Raw genomic sequence first — 18,546 nt, forward strand, 5'->3', positions numbered from 1 at the left:
ATTAAAAAATAATTAAATATAAAATACCTTCTTAATCTTCAATCACTATAAAAATTACTTTTGTTCAAAACTATCAATTTTAGTTACTTTATCAGACAGGTACTGTTATTCAATAAACTTTTAAACTAATAAAATCAACTTTCACAAAGGCCTAACCATACACACTTTTAATCTCTCCGTCAAATTTCTTTTAGCCAAACCTCTCAATTTCTCATTTTTAAGAATCTCAACAAATTACAATATTTCCTGTTTAAGCTTTTGCCAAAAATAAAAATAAAATTTTAAATTGTTCTTTACTCCAATGCTAATCTCATATTTCATAAAATTCTTCAAAATTTCCCTAATTTCCACTAAAATTCATACTTCTAAGCTTTTAAAACTATTGGATGTTCCAAATTCATTGTAAACACTCAAATATTTAAATAAAAATATTAATTTCAGAATTTTATATATAAAAAATCAATAGTCAAATTAAAATTACTTTATTTTATAATGAAAACTTAATTCATCTTAAAAAACTTAAAATATCAAAATTGCAGGCAATTTAAAATAAAGGGGTAAAGAATAAAATTGAACCTAAGCGTAAAAGAACAAGACCAATACAGTGATCAAATAGCCTTCAGCATTCAGTCCACTTGGGTCCTCAATTTCCGTTTACGTCTGATTCAGCTTAAACAAATTCGGTGTTAAAAAAATTATCTTACAAACAAAACCTTACTAATAAAAATAAAGGTTTTGAAGAGAAAATATTGTTTTTTCCAAAATTAAACTGATCTAAACCTGCACTATAAAACATAATTTGTACATTATTCGAAATTTAACTTCTCATACCAAACTATGCCAATTTGGTGACAAATTGCGCACTGGACTTTGAACTGTTTTTCCACAAATCCATTCCAATCTATGATCTTCTCACAGCATGAAACACCAAATTTTGCAGCCACACTTTCCCCAGTAAGTATTATTGGCAATGTCAACAAAACAATGGATTGATTCTGAATTGTCTATTCTGAATTTATGACAAAACAATGGACTAAAACTAAACAATGTCAATGCCAATCCCAATCCATGCAGGAAAGCCGTGTGCACCAATTGCAGATCATAAAATATGTGAAAATTTCCTAACTTACAAATATGCAGTTCTGCACTATATATAGCCAGTATAAAATTAAATCAAACTCATTCCACATTTCAGTTTTTTTTCCACCGCTTTTTAAGGCCAAAAATGAGTCATGGGCAAAGAACAGTTTGGAGATATCTTGTAATATCCAAATAGCAGTATCAACCTTGTCAGTATATTCTCTCAATTCTCACTCTTTTCTCTCTGCCTGCATTTACACAGAGAAGACAACAATCCAATCTTGAAGAGCTTCTGATTCGTGGCTGCAATTTCTACAAAGATCACATTATCATAGCTGACTGACTGCAGGGTTTGTTTCATTAGCCGCTGTTATCATGCTCAGTTTGTTCTTCACCTGTGTACAAGCCACTATCGTCATCAAATGATTCTCGATCTTTAAGAATCCATCTATTCTTCAGGGGCTTATAATCCTCCCCCCTCCAAACTACAATTTGTTCATTCTCAAATGTCACCAGAATACAGGGGACCAGGTCCTGCATCAATACATGAAATAGTTCAAAAGGAGCAACTTAAAGCACCAAGCCCAAGAAAACAAAACTTGAAAACCACAAATTGTGAATTCTCTGCAAAACGTTTGACAGGTAGAACAGAGTGCCATTGTTACTGTATTCGTGTATTACCATTACCACTGGTATTTACTTTCTAGTGACATTATTACAAGGGCATGCTAGACTAAACCCTGGGTTAACTCAAAAACGTTGTCGTTCCAAGTGTTAAAAAATTTGATACTTTATCTTGGTGAGTATACTCTGTTATTACTTCTTACATGGCCACCTTGTGGTACTTTCCGACTAATTTTTAATGGACTATACATATTAATAATTAAATATTAAAAAAACACGAACACTGAATTTACATTTTGTTTCTCACTGCAACAATAGCAAAAAATAATCATTATAACTTGTAATCACATTTGATAATTCTACTTTATAATATCCAAACAAACTCAATTTAAAAATCAATTCCAATACTTAGGTACTTAATCATCCAAGCTGAAAACAGCAATCTGCATTATCATTATGCAACACAAGATAATAATTATATCATATATATAGCAGTAAGCATTACAAACCTAAATAGAAAGCAAAAGAGGTTTGTCTTTACCCTGAGTTTGCAGCCTATTTTCTTGTAATCACTCCTCTCAAGCCCCTGGCAATCTATCCGAACCAATTCACAGGAGAGAAAAGCATCTCTGACCATTGGTACCAAAAAAGCATAATAACCATTTTTGGCTGCAATTCAATTCAGAGTCAATAAAGTTTGACAAGCAAACCGGCAACTCCAAATAGCAATATAATGTTCATACCGAGTTTTGTTAAAGCAGGAACAGCTAGTCCTCTCTTCCTCATTTCTTTTGTTTCTTCAATACTTAAGCCATCAATTGTTGTCTTAATCAGTCTGGGATACACAGGTTCATGGGGCTTCCACAACATGAGAGGAATTACAGGCCTCTTTTTTGGATTATAATTCCTGCCTCTGTATAATACAAGTGTACCCCCATGTCTGGAAATGACCTGTCCAAATGTTTTGTCCTGCAATAAGAACACAAGAATTGCTTATGCATGTGTTATCAGGTAAGTTTAGACATAAGAATGACATGTAATCCAACCTACTGTTCAATTAGCATAGGGTTCAAATGTTTCAAAACGAATCACAATAAAAAAGTTCACTTCAGAAGGCAAGTTAATTAGATGAAAAGAATGAAAAGGTATGAAAAGGCATGAACCTCAAGCTGGGTACAAATATTTTGCATGTCAATAGTTGGAACACCCATGCATTTGATTCTAACAGCTTCAGCAAATTTCCAATGATTATGAATATCATTCAGCATGTTGTGAGTTAAACCATCCCTTCCTGGAACCAAAACAATCAAAGTCTTTCATTAACAGAAAAGAAGATAGAGATTTAAGAACACACGATGAATTTAAAATGGTAACTCATGGTTGTTTAAATAAGCCTTTAAGTAAAATTATTGCTACCCAACAGTATGGAAAAGGGCGAGATCAAAGTACAAAAGCTAAAACAAGAACCTTTATTCAAATATCTACCAGCCAGGATTTTCCCAGAAAGAGGAAAAAGGAAAATAACGTTTCATACATGCTCGCAATATATGTAAGGAAATTGACTAATTCACCTCCTCACAATACTCATCTAATGCATTTCCACTATAATTGCAAAGCAAATAGCTCTTTTTACCAATAGAAGTATTCATTTCTCAACACAACCGAAAAAGAAAAGCTAGTAGGGAAAGGACCACAGAACGTCACACTATCTGTCTCATCAAACAAAACACAAGTTCACAAGCACCAAGCAACCATTGAATAAATTCTCATGAAATCCCACTTTTACTGGCACATAAATACAAAAAAACAAAAAACTGTAGCACATACCTAACATGAGTACCGCCAGAAAATATTTAAGCATAACTATTTGATAGTTTCTAAAACCATTTTCCCCAAAATCCTAGTATTAGCATTCATATCACTTACTAACTTCAATTATGAAATTTATCCCTAAATTTTTCAATTTTCTTATACAAATTTTCACAAACCTCATCATCCTAATAATTTTAAAAAAAGAAAAACAAACTAATGACAACCAATTAAGAAAAGGAACAAGGTTTTCTCAATTCTCATACCTATATTGATTTGCCTATTAGTTTTGCCTCTCTCACATTGCAAAACCAGTGCCTTTCGCTCAGCATTGCTAAGAGGCTTTCCCTGAATCAACCCTCTCTTCTCCTTCCTATGCTCCTTCAAGTTCCCATCTTCCCCTCCCTCCAAGGCCTCCACTTTTGGGTCCACCGCAGGAGCACACACTCCGGTCCACTTCCGGTCGAGCCGGCCCGGCCCAAAGGGCGAGTACTTGGGCTCCCTGAGCCCGATGGGCCTCACCTTGGCGCTACTCTCCGTGTAGCTGAACCGGAAATCGAAGGGCAAATCGGAACGGACCGGTTTCTGGCCGGTCCGGTCGAGGGAGGAGGGTGGCTTGTACTTTGGCTTAGGCTTCTTTTTGTTGGGCCTGGTGGGGGTGACATTGGGGTTTTGGGGTTCCCGGGAGAGAGAGGACGGCGGTTTGAAAGTGTAACGGTCGTGGAGTTTGGAGGCGGCGGAGGAGAGGTGGCGCGTGAGGAGCGTTGCGGTGGGTGTGTTTTGGCGGGTAAGGTGCTTGAAGAGGGACATTAGGGTTTAAGGGTGCATAGTGTTTGAGAGACAGGGTTCTGTCAATAAAACTATTTTATACAGCAACTTTCTTTTTAAATCACTATAATTTTGATCGATTAAGGAGACAAAGTTGATAAAATAAATGAGACTAATAGCACAATTTCGAAATTATATTAATTATTTTTATTCAGTTCAAATTTGTCTGATTTAAAGTTAGTATGAGCATATATTGTTTTAGTCCAGATTTTACAAAAGAAAAATCTACTTAGTTTTATAAAATTATCATTTTTAGAATGCTAAGTATCAATAAAAATACATTAAAAACTCAAATAAATAATATTTTACAAGATTAAAAATTAAAATTTATAATTCAAAACTAAAGTAATTAATATTTGTTTATCTTGAAAACTTGTAATAACTTTTTATTTTATAAGATATATATTTTAGTTTTAAATTTTGTTGAGTGTTGTCTTTTTTCCCCTGAATCAATAAAATTATAGTAAAAATTTTAAAATATATGAAGTTTTATAAAGTTGATATTAAAGTAAATGTTTTATATATTTAAAATTTAAATTAATTAATATTTATAATTCTAAGAAGTAAATTATAGATTTACTTTTAAAAAATAAAATTAATAGAAAAAGTATGTGAAAATAATTTTAGCTTAGATTAGTCTAATACCTAAAGAATATCATTTCACTTGATATGTTTTGTAATTTTCTTGAAAAAGAATTTTGGGAGCATTTTTTTATAATACACTTTTTTACAAAAAAAAATAAAATACTATTGATACAAGTTTGAAAAAGAAGAGATCACAGTTAATAAGAAAATAAAAAGAGATTAATGGATTTGTAAGTTTGTGAAATATGAAATAATGAAGAAGGTATCTTATTGGTGTGAGAGAAATATGGTTGAAAAATGTTTGTCTTGGGCTTGTGGTGGTTATAGTATTTTGTGTTGTGCTTATATTTAATGTTGGGAGTGAAAAAGTATTATATACAGTTGCGGATAAGGCAAACAATAAATTTTTTAAGGCTACAATAATGACATTTTCTTAGTGTTGTGTGAGTTTTTCTTTTTCAAAAGTTGGGCTAAAAAGCACTCTTGAGTTGCATAATATATTAGCAATTTTGGTAAAAGTTGGCAACTTCCATATAAGGTAAAATAAGAAGTAATGAGCTACTAAGACGAGTAAATTAGATCATTCTGAGAGTCTTGTCTTCTAGTTTTAGGACATTCTAACCTTAATCTTAGGTGTTTTGTGGTTCTAGACATTTTTTTTGGGTTCAAATGCCATGTGATTTATTTCTCATTATATCATAACTATAGTGTTTCTCATTTTTATGTTTGAGATACTTTAGGAGTATTTTCTATCCAAAGTAGCCAAATTGCTTATCAAATAAAAGTTTCCTAACTTAGATGCTTTCTTATTAGTCTTAAGCATTATCATTCCTATCACCTTAAAATTAACCTAAAACATTGAATATAATCAAGATTTAAGTAGGTTAGAAATAAAAAGTCTCTTTATTATAGATTGAATTAAATGTGGTATATTTTACTCTCTATTTAATAAGTCTCACATAAACTTTAACATATAACAAAGAATGTATTAAAAAATTGTATTAGAAATTATATAGTACCTTTTTTCTTTACTTAAAATATTGATTTTTATTACAAAATGACTAATGGGTTTTTTCTTTATAAATATTAATTGAATTAATAAATTTTATGACAAAATAGCTAAATTTGTTTAAAAGCTATGTTTCTCACAAACGTTGGATTTGTATGGTTGTATATTTTAAACAAGCATAAGTAATTGAAATATTGTAAATTTTATGACAAGTTCGTTTAAACAACTCTCTCGTGAATTGCTAAAAATTATTTTTCATGAATTTTTAAAGTTTTCTTATAATATCATATATTTTTCCTACTTTAACCAATTTGATTAACTTTTTATCCAATCTTATATTTTTTAAAGGTTTCATAAATAAATCATACAATCTACCCTCATCGCACACAACACATATTTTTAAAAACCATAAAATGTTAAAAAAAATTGAACTATTAATAACATAGCTAAATAAGCTAGATCATTAAGCCAATAAATACACAGTTATATTATTTATAAAACAAATATGTAGAATATTTTCTACAAGTTATCTTTGTCTAGCACATCAACCATCTTATCTCACACATCCTCTTTTGTCTCCCTATCTCTGTTTCTGATATACTTTTTTGTACAAATTTGTTGTATAATAATAATAATTTCTCATATGTGAACGGAGATTTAAAGAGGTGAAGGTTGGTGTAGGAGTAATCAAACATCGTACTCAGTTTTTCATCCTCCTTGTATATTCTCTTTCTTCCCCCTATTACTAATGTATAATAAGAAAAAAAAATGTTGCATAATACCACATTTTAGTCACTATGTTGGGTTAAACTTGAAGCTAAGCCCATTAAACATAAGTAATCAGTGCTATACGTCTAAACGCTTGCATTGGAATTCAAGGAATAGGGGTTCATAATGTCAAGGGCTCTTTGTTTTTAAGCAATATCTCTACTGTAATTGATGGTGATGTGTGTCTTTGGTGTTGTGACATTAAAATTCTTAAACTCTTGTGCTTCTGAAAATTTGTTTCTGGGAAATTGAGAACAAAAATCCGTTAGCTTATGAAGAATAATAAGGGGCATGAAATCACATTGCAAATTAAAAGAATCTTTCCTAAGCTAGCACACATGTTAGCCCTTAAATATTTGTAGGCCCAAAAAACACCAATCTTCCCTGAGACAAAAAGTAGGAGAATTATGTATGAATTCCCTGCTTAACACTAACATCTAATAAAAATTGTCCAAGATAAACAAAAATAAGAAATTATTAACACTACATGTAGAGATCATGACATCAAAGGAGTTTTTAATGACAAAGGATAACAACAAACCATAAAGAATGTGAGAATGTCAATATAAGTTTCACTTGAGGAAGCAACCCTATGCTCCATGTGTGACATTGACTTCAGCCAAAGAAGGATTCAAAATTTCTAATCTTTCTTACAAGCTTCTCCAACCAGAACCTTAAAAATTGTGTGTTAGAAGCAAACTAGTTGTTTTAGGCTTTCTTATCCTTTCTTTTGCTAACTATGGAATGGTATATAAGCTTCTTCTTAGAGTCTCTTTGGCCATGCTTTAGTGTCTCAACTCTCAAAAGCCAAAGATGTTACTACTAAATATGTTTTTACAAAACCATCACAAATCCTTTTCTCTTCTTTGGCTTCAATTACTCCTAATCTTTCTAACCAGTGCCTCAGTTAATGGAATTGAGCAAAAGGCATTTGATTTATACTCTCTTTTCATTCCTTAATAGCTATAGATCTATTTGATTTCTTTCACATTTGAGCTAGCTTATAGCATGTCAATTATTGTTTTCTATATGAGCTAAACCATTATTTCACTTGTTTGCAGAACTTCTACATTGTTTTCTTGGGAACTCATCCTGTGAGCAGAGACATTGCACTTGATAACCATTTAAAAGTTCTATCAGCAGTGAAGGGAAGGTAACCCTGACTAACAAACAAACATACACTTCCTTATCTTTCTCTCTCCAAGCACAAAAGCACACATAAATGAACCATATATGTATCTCTCATTCAATCAAATTCTCCCTAGTTCATAAAATTTAAACCATCCTCTTAAACAAATTTCTTTCTTTCTCTTTGATTTGTGTCTACTTAGCTACCTTGAAGCCAAACAATCCATGGTATATAGTTACACAAAAAGCTTTAATGCATTTGCTGCAAAACTGTCTGAGGACGAAGCCAAGAATTTGTCAGGTATGGATCATTTTTCTCTAACTCCTTCATATTTCTTTAAGTAGTACATGTTATATTTTTAACCCTTTTTGTATGTGTAGACATGGATGAAGTTCTCTCGGTGTTTCAAAATCAGTACCGCAAGCTACACACAACAAGATCATGGAACTTCATTGGGTTACCTCAAACTGCTAAGAGAAGATTGAAATTAGAGAGTGACATAATTGTTGCTCTTTTGGATACAGGTTCATCTTAACTTTCTTCTCATTTTCATTTTCCTCATTGTGTATATTTAACTTAATGTGAGATTATTAATATAAAAGGAAGTACTACTTAAGTAAACAAATATTTTTTTAATTAAGAAGTGTTATTATTGTACCATTACCATGATTTTTAATTTTTAATTTTTTTTTATAAATGGTACTTGGTAATTTAATTGTAAATAACTTGTCTCCATATTGGTGAGGTAGGGATCACCCCGGAATCTAAAAGCTTCAAGGACAAAGGGTTTGGTCCTCCACCAGCAAGATGGAAAGGAACTTGTGGCCACTATGCTAATTTCTCAGGCTGCAATAAGTAAATTCACTTTCCTTGTTTACTTCGTATCACTACATTTTCAATGAATTAGTTTGCAATTACATGAAGAATCTTAACATTTTTAAAATTTAAATTAGACATAAAACGAAGTAAACTAAACACCATTAATAATAACATATCATATACTGATTTTTAGTAATACTGTGCAAACAACATGCATAATCAATCTCCCAATATAAACCTAGTTCTAATAAATTCAAAGTCATTAAAGTTACATTTGAATAATCTTGTCAATGAGTAAAACATTAAGAATTAAACTTCTCATGTAAGTTAAAATTAATTCATGTTTCTCTGTTTGTTTAGAAGCTCTCTGAGTTAACTAAAGTAAAACTTGAAGAGATAAGTTGTATTTGAAAAAGATGTTAACCCAAACAATCATTATCTTTTAGTTTTGATTTTGAAAATCTTCATTTTATTATATAATCAGTTTTCTTTAGTTGCTGTAAGGCATGCTATTGTTAATTTTTTTCCCTTTTCCCCTGTAAAGTGTTTCTCCAAGTTTTCAGTTCAATGTAATTTTCGTTTTACAATAATAGAAAGTGAATGTGCATCAAACTATTCTTCATATTAGGGGGGGAATTTGTTTTAATATAATAACAAGTTTGTACAATTACTACAAATTCGTTCCCTGCTTTTTCACTTTTAGAAAAGACACTATTATTTATATGTGATAATTGACACGAAAAGGAAGGTTTTCCACAAGCAAAAATGAGTTTGAGAAAAATTTGATCAAAACCAACAAGGTCGGACAAGTTCGTAATTGACAAATCTTTACTTTTTATTGAACCAAAAACCAATTTTTTTTTATCTTTACTATAGTCATGTCATAGATATATTTAATTTTTTTAAATATCTTTTAAAAAAGAGTTTCAGGTTGGAGTTGGGCTAGATGGATTTGGAATTTATCAACCCAAAACCAATTGAGTTCTGAGACTTTTTGTTTTCTTTTCCAACTTTGCTTGAATGCCCAATCTAAATACTTTAAATCAATAAACATTATAAAATTTTCAAAATTCTGGAAATCAGAAGCCCCCAAATTTAACACTTATCTACTGAATTATCATCATATACTAAACAATAGCACCCTACATAATAAAACTGAATCTTAAGACTATAATTGCAGAGTCCTCAAGTTCAGAGGACTCTTCCAAAAATAAGCGTATGCCGTTAAAAGTGACAAGCACACGGTATTCTTTAGTAAAAGGCGAAAGAATAGTTCGCTCTGTGCTTATCACACGGCTCCGTGCCTTTGAACTGGAAAGTCCTTTTATTTTATAGCATAAGTAGTTCACTTCCACCTACTATAATACTCGATGTGGGCTTTGTTAGAAACATTGACGCAGACAAAAATAAACCTTTACTTTGAGTTCTTTCACTGTGGTGTCTGTGTGGTCACAATCCTCCCTCGTTCACACATTAGGAGTGCTTCATCTTTCATCTCACTTTCATTTTCATCGTATTACAGTCTTTTTAAATCTCAAAATCACGAAACAGAGGAGATAATTTTTTTTTTTGGCTTTGAAGCACTGCTTCTATGGAAAGAGACCAAGACACAGTGGTTGGTTATTGGTTAATATTCCACCAAATCAATGCTTCAGACTTTGCTATTTGTTATTTCCATACGTTATTTATATCTTTAGGATTCTCCCTGAAGCACACAACTACAACAAAAATACATTCGGGAGGACCAAGGAGTTTTCTTTCAATATTAGTGTTAAATAAAAAAAGAAGACAAAGGCACTCACAAAAGTATGCATGCTATCCTTCACATTGCTACTTGTTCTAAGCCATTGTAACATTGATTTTTAAGTTATATAATGAACTTAACTAATGCCGAAGGACAATAGCTCCTGAGAAAAACCTTATGTAGATATATATATAAATAGAGAAATAAAAGAACACTTTTGAATGCCTCCTATTTGTTAGATCTTGCCAACAATTTACTTATAAAAGCACTTGAAAGCTCAATAAGGAAGTATTAATGTAGTTTAAGTAGGAAATTATAATGTAGATCATATTAATCAGCATATTTTTAGCATAAACTTTACAAATTTAAGTGTGACATCACATGGCTTAAGTTCTAACTTGAAAATTCTCTGTGTGGTAACTTTCTATGGCAAACTTGAAGCAAAATCATAGGAGCCAAATACTTCAAAGCTGATGGAGACCCTGATCCATTTGACATATTATCTCCTATAGATGTTGATGGACATGGCACTCACACTGCATCAACAGCTGCAGGCAATTTAGTCTCAAATGCAAGCCTCTTTGGATTGGCCAATGGCACTGCTCGCGGAGCCGTGCCATCGGCTAGATTGGCAATATACAAAGTTTGTTGGTCATCCAGTGGATGTGCAGATATGGACATACTAGCTGCATTTGATGCTGCTATCCATGATGGTGTGAATGTCATATCCATTTCCATAGGTGGAGGGAATCCTAGTATTGTGGAGGATTCTATATCAATTGGTGCATTTCATGCCATGAGGAAAGGTATAATCACAGTGGCCTCAGCAGGAAATGATGGTCCTACTTTGGGAACTGTCACAAATACTGCACCATGGATTGTAACAGTAGCGGCTAGTGGCATTGATAGGACTTTCAGAAGCACTGTACAGTTGGGAAATGGAAAGAATATTTCTGTAAGTTTCATTCTTTTGCCATTCGTAGATTATGATAGACTTAAGTAATTTTACAATAGTTCATGTAAATAATGATACTGTGTTACTCCATTAAATTTTCATTTCATAACCATGGTTTACATATTCAACTTAAGATTAATTTAAATGGGACAAAGAGATAAACATTGGAATTGGAAACAGCTGAAGTTTCAATTTGGTGTAGATTTTGTCAATAACATGTGACATGCCTGTAACGTGTGGAACAGTAGAATGATCCGTTTTAGAAGAGAAAATAATTAGCTCTAGGAATATAAAGCAAAATTTGCAAAATATTTGGGAAGTTGTATGGTTCTATTAATACCAATTGTGACATTCTGTGACTTGTTGAGATTTTTTCGTCATGAATTTAAATGTGTCTACATTCAATGATGGAGGATATGCAGGGGGTAGGAGTTAGCTGTTTCAATCCAAAACAAAAACAGTACCCTCTTGTCAATGGGATTGATGCAGCCAAAGACCCAAAAGATAAGGAAGATGCTAGGTAATTTTTCATTTATTTGTTAGTAACACCTGGTAAACTGTTCAACAATAACAAGAAACATTTTGATGCATTAATAGATTCTGCTATGAAGGCACCTTAGAGCCTAATAAGGTTAAGGGAAAGCTTGTTTACTGCGAATTAGGAACATGGGGCACTGAAGCTGTTGTAAAGGGAATTGGAGGCATCGGTTCTTTAATAGAAAGTGAACAATATCCTGATGTTGCTCAAATTTTCATGGCTCCTGCTACCATTGTGAATAATGACACAAGTGAAATTATTACCAAATATTTACAATCCACAAGGTAAAACATGCTCTTATTTGTCCTTTGAATGACCTTCGAGATTGATAAATAGCTACTTACCAATTTTTCTATCGTTAACTTGAACTAAATAGTTGTTAAAAGAGGAATGTCAGAAACACATTCTCTAACAGACTTTTAGTTATTGGTTGAAATTTTTGAAAATTACAAAATATGAGGGAGAAACATTAAATTTGGACCAAGAGTTGCATGATTTTTGTAATTTTAAATAAATTTTAGTCAATGATAAAATGTACTATTTGAAAAAGTTACAGTGTGTGTTGGCACCATTTCTCTCGTTACAAATTAAATCTTTTGATCAGATTATCTCACACCATATAGTTTACTTGAAATTATTGTTCAAATAAGATCACCATCAGCGGTTATATACAAAAGCCAGGAAGTACAAAAGCAAGCTCCATTCATTGCTACATTCTCATCTAGAGGTCCGAATCCTGGATCCCGCAATGTTCTCAAGGTATTCAACCTTCCTATAATTGGTGATCATTCTCTATTCTGCCAGTAACTGTGACCATAAAGCTGGTATGTAATGGACTAAGGATGATTTATAATCTTTTTGGTGTAGCCTGATGTTGCAGCTCCTGGCATTGACATCTTGGCATCTTATACTCTTATGAAGTCACTCACAGGTTTGAAAGGTGACACTCAATTTTCAGAATTTATTCTATTGTCTGGAACCTCTATGTCATGTCCACATGTTGCTGGAGTAGCAGCATATGTGAAGTCTTTTCACCCAGATTGGACTCCTGCTGCCATCAGATCTGCTATTATTACTACAGGTGCTTATTTAATAAGAGCTGATAACTTATTTTGATGAGTCTTACCATAAAATTTATTGAAATAAACTAAAAGAACTTACGTTAATAAGTCACTTTCACAAACTTGACCAGACACCTGCTAAGTATTTATATGGTGAGTCTAATTAAGTTTTGTAAAAACTCTCCCAGCCTCCTTTCTTAGTTGATTTGTTTTCATTATATGCATAATCTAAAAAGCATGCACCTCAAGTGATAGGAGCTAATAACTTATTTTTATAAGCCTTAACATGAAGTTTATTAAAATAACCTAAAAGAGCTTATTTTTAGTCACTTTCACAAACTTAACCAAACACCTGCTAAGTATGTATGTGATAAGTCTAAATAAGTTTTGCAAAAACTCTCCCAAATGCCTCCTTTCTTAGTTGAGTTGTTTTCAGCATTATGAAGAATCTGATAGCCTTGCACCTCAAGTAGTCATAAGTGACTACTTGAGATTTTTTTTGAGATGGCTAACATGTATATATATGATGATCTTTGTCAAGCCAAACCTATGAGCAAGAGAGTTAACAATGAAGCAGAATTTGCCTATGGTTCTGGTCAATTGAACCCAACAAGAGCTGTGAGCCCTGGTTTGGTGTATGACATGGATGACTTAGCTTATATTCAATTTTTATGCCATGAGGGTTACAATGGTTCTAGTTTTTCAGCATTAGTTGGTTCTCCTGTAAATTGCTCCTCTTTGATTCCTGGGATTGGCCATGATGCTATCAACTACCCTACCATCCAATTCAGCTTGGAAAGCAACAAAGACACAAGAATAGGAGTTTTCAGAAGAAGAGTGACCAATGTAGGTCCTGCTCCCACCATCTTCAATGCCACCATTAGATCACCAAAAGGAGTGGAAATCACAGTGAAGCCTACTACACTCATTTTCTCTAAAACCTTGCAAAAGAAGAGCTTCAAAGTAGTTGTGAAAGCCACTTCTATTGCAAGTAAGAAAATTGTATCAGGTTCCCTTATATGGAGAAGCCCACGTTACATTGTAAGGAGCCCTATTGTTATCTACCGTCCATAATATTGTAGTTAGCACTTAGCAGTGACTAACTGTGCTTTTGAAGTTACCTTTGTAGCACTTGTTTTGCATAATGTTGACATTTTCTTTTATCATATGATTATGGATCTCTCCCGAGATCTGTATCTAATGCGATCATCAAATAAAAAGGGTGCTATCATTGATTCACATTTAGAACCATAAAATTCTATTTGAATTCTTGAGTTATGTCATTTTCTTAAATCCCAAGTTACTAGTGCTGATACTTTTTTTATCGTTTCGATGGTTGTGGATGCAAGTACTTATTGTATAACTTATTATTGTTAGTATTTTAATTTGTAAAAAAATATCAAATATAACTAATAAACTAATCATTGGCCTATACACTATCTTGTGCTTTCATGTTAAAAAATCTTACTATTTTATTGATTAAATACGCATTTAAAAATATAATAAAATCACGTTAAACTACATTTTATTTTATTTTTCTATTCAACTACATTTTAATTTAAATCTCATAACTTGTAACATTTAACTATTATTAATTTAATTTAAAGTTGGCTCTAATTAATTTTAAGCGGTTAAATATAATTAATATATATATATATATAAATTAATTTCAACTATACATTTTATTGGAATATGTGTTTATTTTATTGAAAATATGAAAATAAACAAGTAGTTATTTATTGGATCGAATAGGTCCCCTTGGGTATCCATTTTTTCTTCCAAATAACTTAACTACTTGAATCATTCTTTCTTATAATGATTCACAATATTTTTCAAAGGCTTATTGCATAAATATTTTTTATGAAATATAATTTGCATAAATTGAAGTCATGTACTAAAAGTTATATTCATTAAAAGTTTATAACTATGAACATAAAAAATTGTAAAATTGCAAAAATTTTTACATTAGTTGTTTTTATAATCAATATAGAAAATACTTTTTAATTTTGATAAATAGTGTAAAAAAGTTTGTATAAATTTTAAAAATATTATCGTATTTTTTTTTACATTAATTGTTCTTTATAAAAAATTTGTATAAATTTCAAAAAAATTAACGAAGAATCTTTCTATAAAAAATATTTTGTAGTAGAGAAGAAATGGTAGAGATTGAGGGTCCAAATCTCCTCTCATATGAAGCCAATCATGTGCCTTTCAGTGGTCAATGCATGTTATCCAAGAGATCATAGGTATGAATTTATTTTGCTTCAAGAACCTTGAGTGGTAATTGATGCACTGGACAAGTTATTTGAAAGAACTTTCAGAACTTCCGACAATTTAAAACTGGTCATCTTTCAAGGTCAGGTAAAACACTTTTTAAGTCCATTTTTTTTCTTTAATTTCCTTTGTTATGGAATTGTCTAAATTATGTCATGAAGTAAATAATTTTAAAATTTGATACAACTTCTAATTTTATTAGTTGACTTACATGATAACTAAGATAAACATGTGAATTTATTCATTTTTTAAAAGTTGTGTTGGTAAATTAATTATAATGATTATTTCAGGAGGTAATTATTGTGGATGGGTTGATTGATGTTGTGCACTATTTTCAACAAAATTGGAGTTTCATAACTTGCGATTCTGTTGATTGGAATGCTATATTTCGTACTTCTTCAACATATGATCATTTGGTTACCAATGTAGTTTCTTTATGTTGCAGTACACTTCCAAAGGTACAGATAACCTCAATACCTTTCAATTTGTTATCAAAAACTTGTTTATTTCATTTAATTATTTAATAAAGAAAAAAAATCACATGTTTACAAAAAAATAATTATATAAATTTTATTCAATGATATGGATACTATTTGAAATTTCTACTTATTTAATATATACACACACGTGCAAGTGGTGTCATTATTTTTTAGAAAATATTAGTATTATGATTTTTAAAAATTGAACATTTTTCTACTCAAATTTAAAATATTATCTCTTTTAGTTCATTCTTATTTTTTTTTACTTACTCCCTGTATTTAACTAAAAATGTATGTTTTTAATTGTGAGATTGATTTAAGTTTTTATTTTCATTTTTATGAACTAGAACTTAGAAGTTTTGTATTTTTTTTTAAAATACTAACAATGTAAATATACTTTATCTATCATATTTTTAATCATTTACTAAAATTTATTAAATAATTAAAATGACGTGAGAATCTACTCGATCTTATTTTAATTTATTTTACTCTAAATTGTTTATTTATTTATTGTTTCTCACTGTAGTTTTGCGCCACTAGTTAACACTCACAGTATATAAAGTTTTGTCCGATATGCTTCGGATACACTTGTTGATAACATAGCAAATGTAACACATTATTTATAATATGAATTAGAATTTTGTTAATTATTATTTTAGGATACATTGAAAATAAATAAATAATGTTTTTATTAAGAATTACGTTAAAGTTATGAAAAAAATTCTTTGTCACACTTTTGAAAAAAATGTTTTTTTTTAATTCTCTAAGAATATTGATTAATATTTTTCTTGTTTTAATTATTGTGCATTTTGTAAGACGCTTATTGTGCCTGCTACAGTTACGCAGTGCATGTAAATTCTCCATATTAAAAATTTATGATTTATTTATTATTTACATTTTTAAAAATTATTTTAAATTTTAAATTATTCTGTAATTCTGATAAAAAAAGCCAATCGAATGTGAAAAGAATATCCAATACAAACGAGCAAAACTACTTACATAGGCTAATCCACACAATCTCACACTAATTTTGTTTTTAAGTAAATGATTGAAATTGATATTTGACATAATAAAAAACAAATATAAAAATTATATTTAGATAAGTAACTTAATTAATTAAGTGTTTATAAACAAATTCCTCACTTGAAGTTATAAATTTGACCATAAAATTATTAAAATAATTAAAATAACTTATTTTAACATACGGCTGTTAAGATATACTAGAAAAAGCTGGTAAGAGGTAATAATTTACTTCTTTAAGTCCAAATAAATTTCCTAAAAGCTCTTCCAAACAATATTTAATCTTGATTTCAGTAACTATTAGTCAATTCCATGCTCAATGTTGGTGCTACTCAAAATTTTGTTTCTAAAATTGATTTGTGTAAGTTTATTTGGTCTATACATCAAGGGATTGAATTGACTAATAATAATGTTAATATCAGGACCAAAATTAATGTTTTACTTTTGTTTAATTTTTATATGATCTAATTTAAAGGAGAGAGAAATCTGAAAGAGACACAACAAGTAAACTAAAACATAGAAATTGCGAGATACCCGAAATACTGTTTGTGTGTCTGAATGAATAATTCAGTCCATTCCATAAGACAACAATTTCAATTTTGATGTGAATGCGTCCTTGTAAGAACAGTTTGTCCATGGGCCATATAAAGCATTTATTGGTGCATTGGCATTTTAAGCAAGAAACCACTCATTCCCTAAAGTTTCACACTAAATTATGTTCCAACTATTACCCAATAGCATGAAACATGCCAGCTAAACCTTTCTTAGGTCGTATAAACCTACATGGTTAAGTAAGTGTGTTTTATCAAACCTGAAAATAAAAGCATTAATTGCCCCTTTTTCATGTTAATCTAAGAAATGGTTCCTTCAAACTTTGGATTTCTTGGCGTGATCTTGTTGAAGGGTGGTGAATTAATATTTTCATGGACTTTATAGTAGTGAAAATATCTTGATCCATCACAGGATACGACTGCATGTATTTACTTTTTTTCTAGTACATACCCCATACCATAATGGTAAAAGTCTAAGAGATGCCCCTCTTTTACAGTGTTTTACAAGTGTTACATTTATGAATCTCTCCGTTTAAATTCAATTAATTATTGAATGTCTGTTTTTATATATGCGGAAAAAATCATATGTAAATTATAATATGGTTTTGTTAACTAATGAAATTGTCTTCAAGGTATTGATTAATAAATAAATAATTTTGTTAAGAGTTTAAGCTTTCAAAAGTAGTAAATTTTTATGGAAAAAAAGAAGTACTGATAAATAAATAAATATTTTTTTACTGAAAATCATGATAAAAGTGCATTACAAATCATGGTAATACTGCATTAATAACACTTTTTACAACCGCACTTAATTTTAAGGGTACAATTTATGGACTCAGAGAAGTTCAAATTAAAGAAGGAGAAATAGTACCTCTCAAAAAGAGAAGGTAGAAAGAGTAAAAGGAGTGCCTTAAATTGGACTCAAAGTACGAAACCACATAATATCACTACACTGAAAGTGCAAAATGGTCTGAAAATCTCAAGGAGTCAAGGAGAGAGCAGAAAATTTCTCAGATCCATGCTACATACAGAACTTGAAGTCTTAAACTAGTGGTCCTTTTAAAACAAAAGAAGAAATTTTACAAACACTAGCTGTGCCATTGATAATAATGTCAAGGTATGAACACTAGCCGTGACATTGGCAATAATATGAACACTAGGTGTGACATTGACAATAATAATAATAACTATAGCATTGACAGGAATGTGAACATGTTAATGAGAATTGAGGAGACGTCAAAAACTTCAATTCATTATATTCCTATTCACTAGT

General features: G+C 30.8%; 2 protein-coding genes and 1 non-coding gene across 3 annotated transcripts; 1 reads left to right on the forward strand and 2 right to left on the reverse strand.

Annotated features, from left to right (window-relative positions):
- Window positions 1-859: 859 nt before the first annotated feature.
- LOC113852305 (CRS2-associated factor 1, mitochondrial) lies at window positions 860-4,323 on the reverse strand. The gene is made up of 5 exons (XM_027482539.1): window positions 3,780-4,323; window positions 2,868-2,995; window positions 2,448-2,673; window positions 2,246-2,373; window positions 860-1,614 (listed from the first exon to the last, which is right to left on the reverse strand). The coding sequence occupies exons 1-5, from the start codon at window positions 4,321-4,323 to the stop codon at window positions 1,441-1,443; spliced, it is 1,200 nt and encodes a 399-aa protein (XP_027338340.1). The 3' UTR covers window positions 860-1,440.
- A 3,180-nt stretch (window positions 4,324-7,503) lies between these two features.
- LOC113852773 (subtilisin-like protease SBT4.14) lies at window positions 7,504-14,023 on the forward strand. The gene is made up of 11 exons (XM_027483143.1): window positions 7,504-7,630; window positions 7,765-7,856; window positions 8,035-8,132; window positions 8,213-8,356; window positions 8,582-8,687; window positions 10,837-11,350; window positions 11,773-11,870; window positions 11,948-12,172; window positions 12,539-12,647; window positions 12,756-12,969; window positions 13,491-14,023. Exons 1-11 carry the CDS (start codon window positions 7,517-7,519, stop codon window positions 14,021-14,023), a joined length of 2,247 nt encoding a protein of 748 aa, XP_027338944.1. The 5' UTR covers window positions 7,504-7,516.
- On the reverse strand, window positions 9,832-9,949 carry LOC113853356. The gene has a single exon (XR_003502529.1). It is a non-coding gene; the product is annotated as a U5 spliceosomal RNA (small nuclear RNA).
- Window positions 14,024-18,546: the final 4,523 nt, after the last annotated feature.

This window comes from Abrus precatorius, unplaced genomic scaffold (assembly GCF_003935025.1).
Source record: "Abrus precatorius isolate BTA unplaced genomic scaffold, Abrus_2018 Scaffold10, whole genome shotgun sequence".
Taxonomy (NCBI): domain Eukaryota; kingdom Viridiplantae; phylum Streptophyta; class Magnoliopsida; order Fabales; family Fabaceae; genus Abrus; species Abrus precatorius.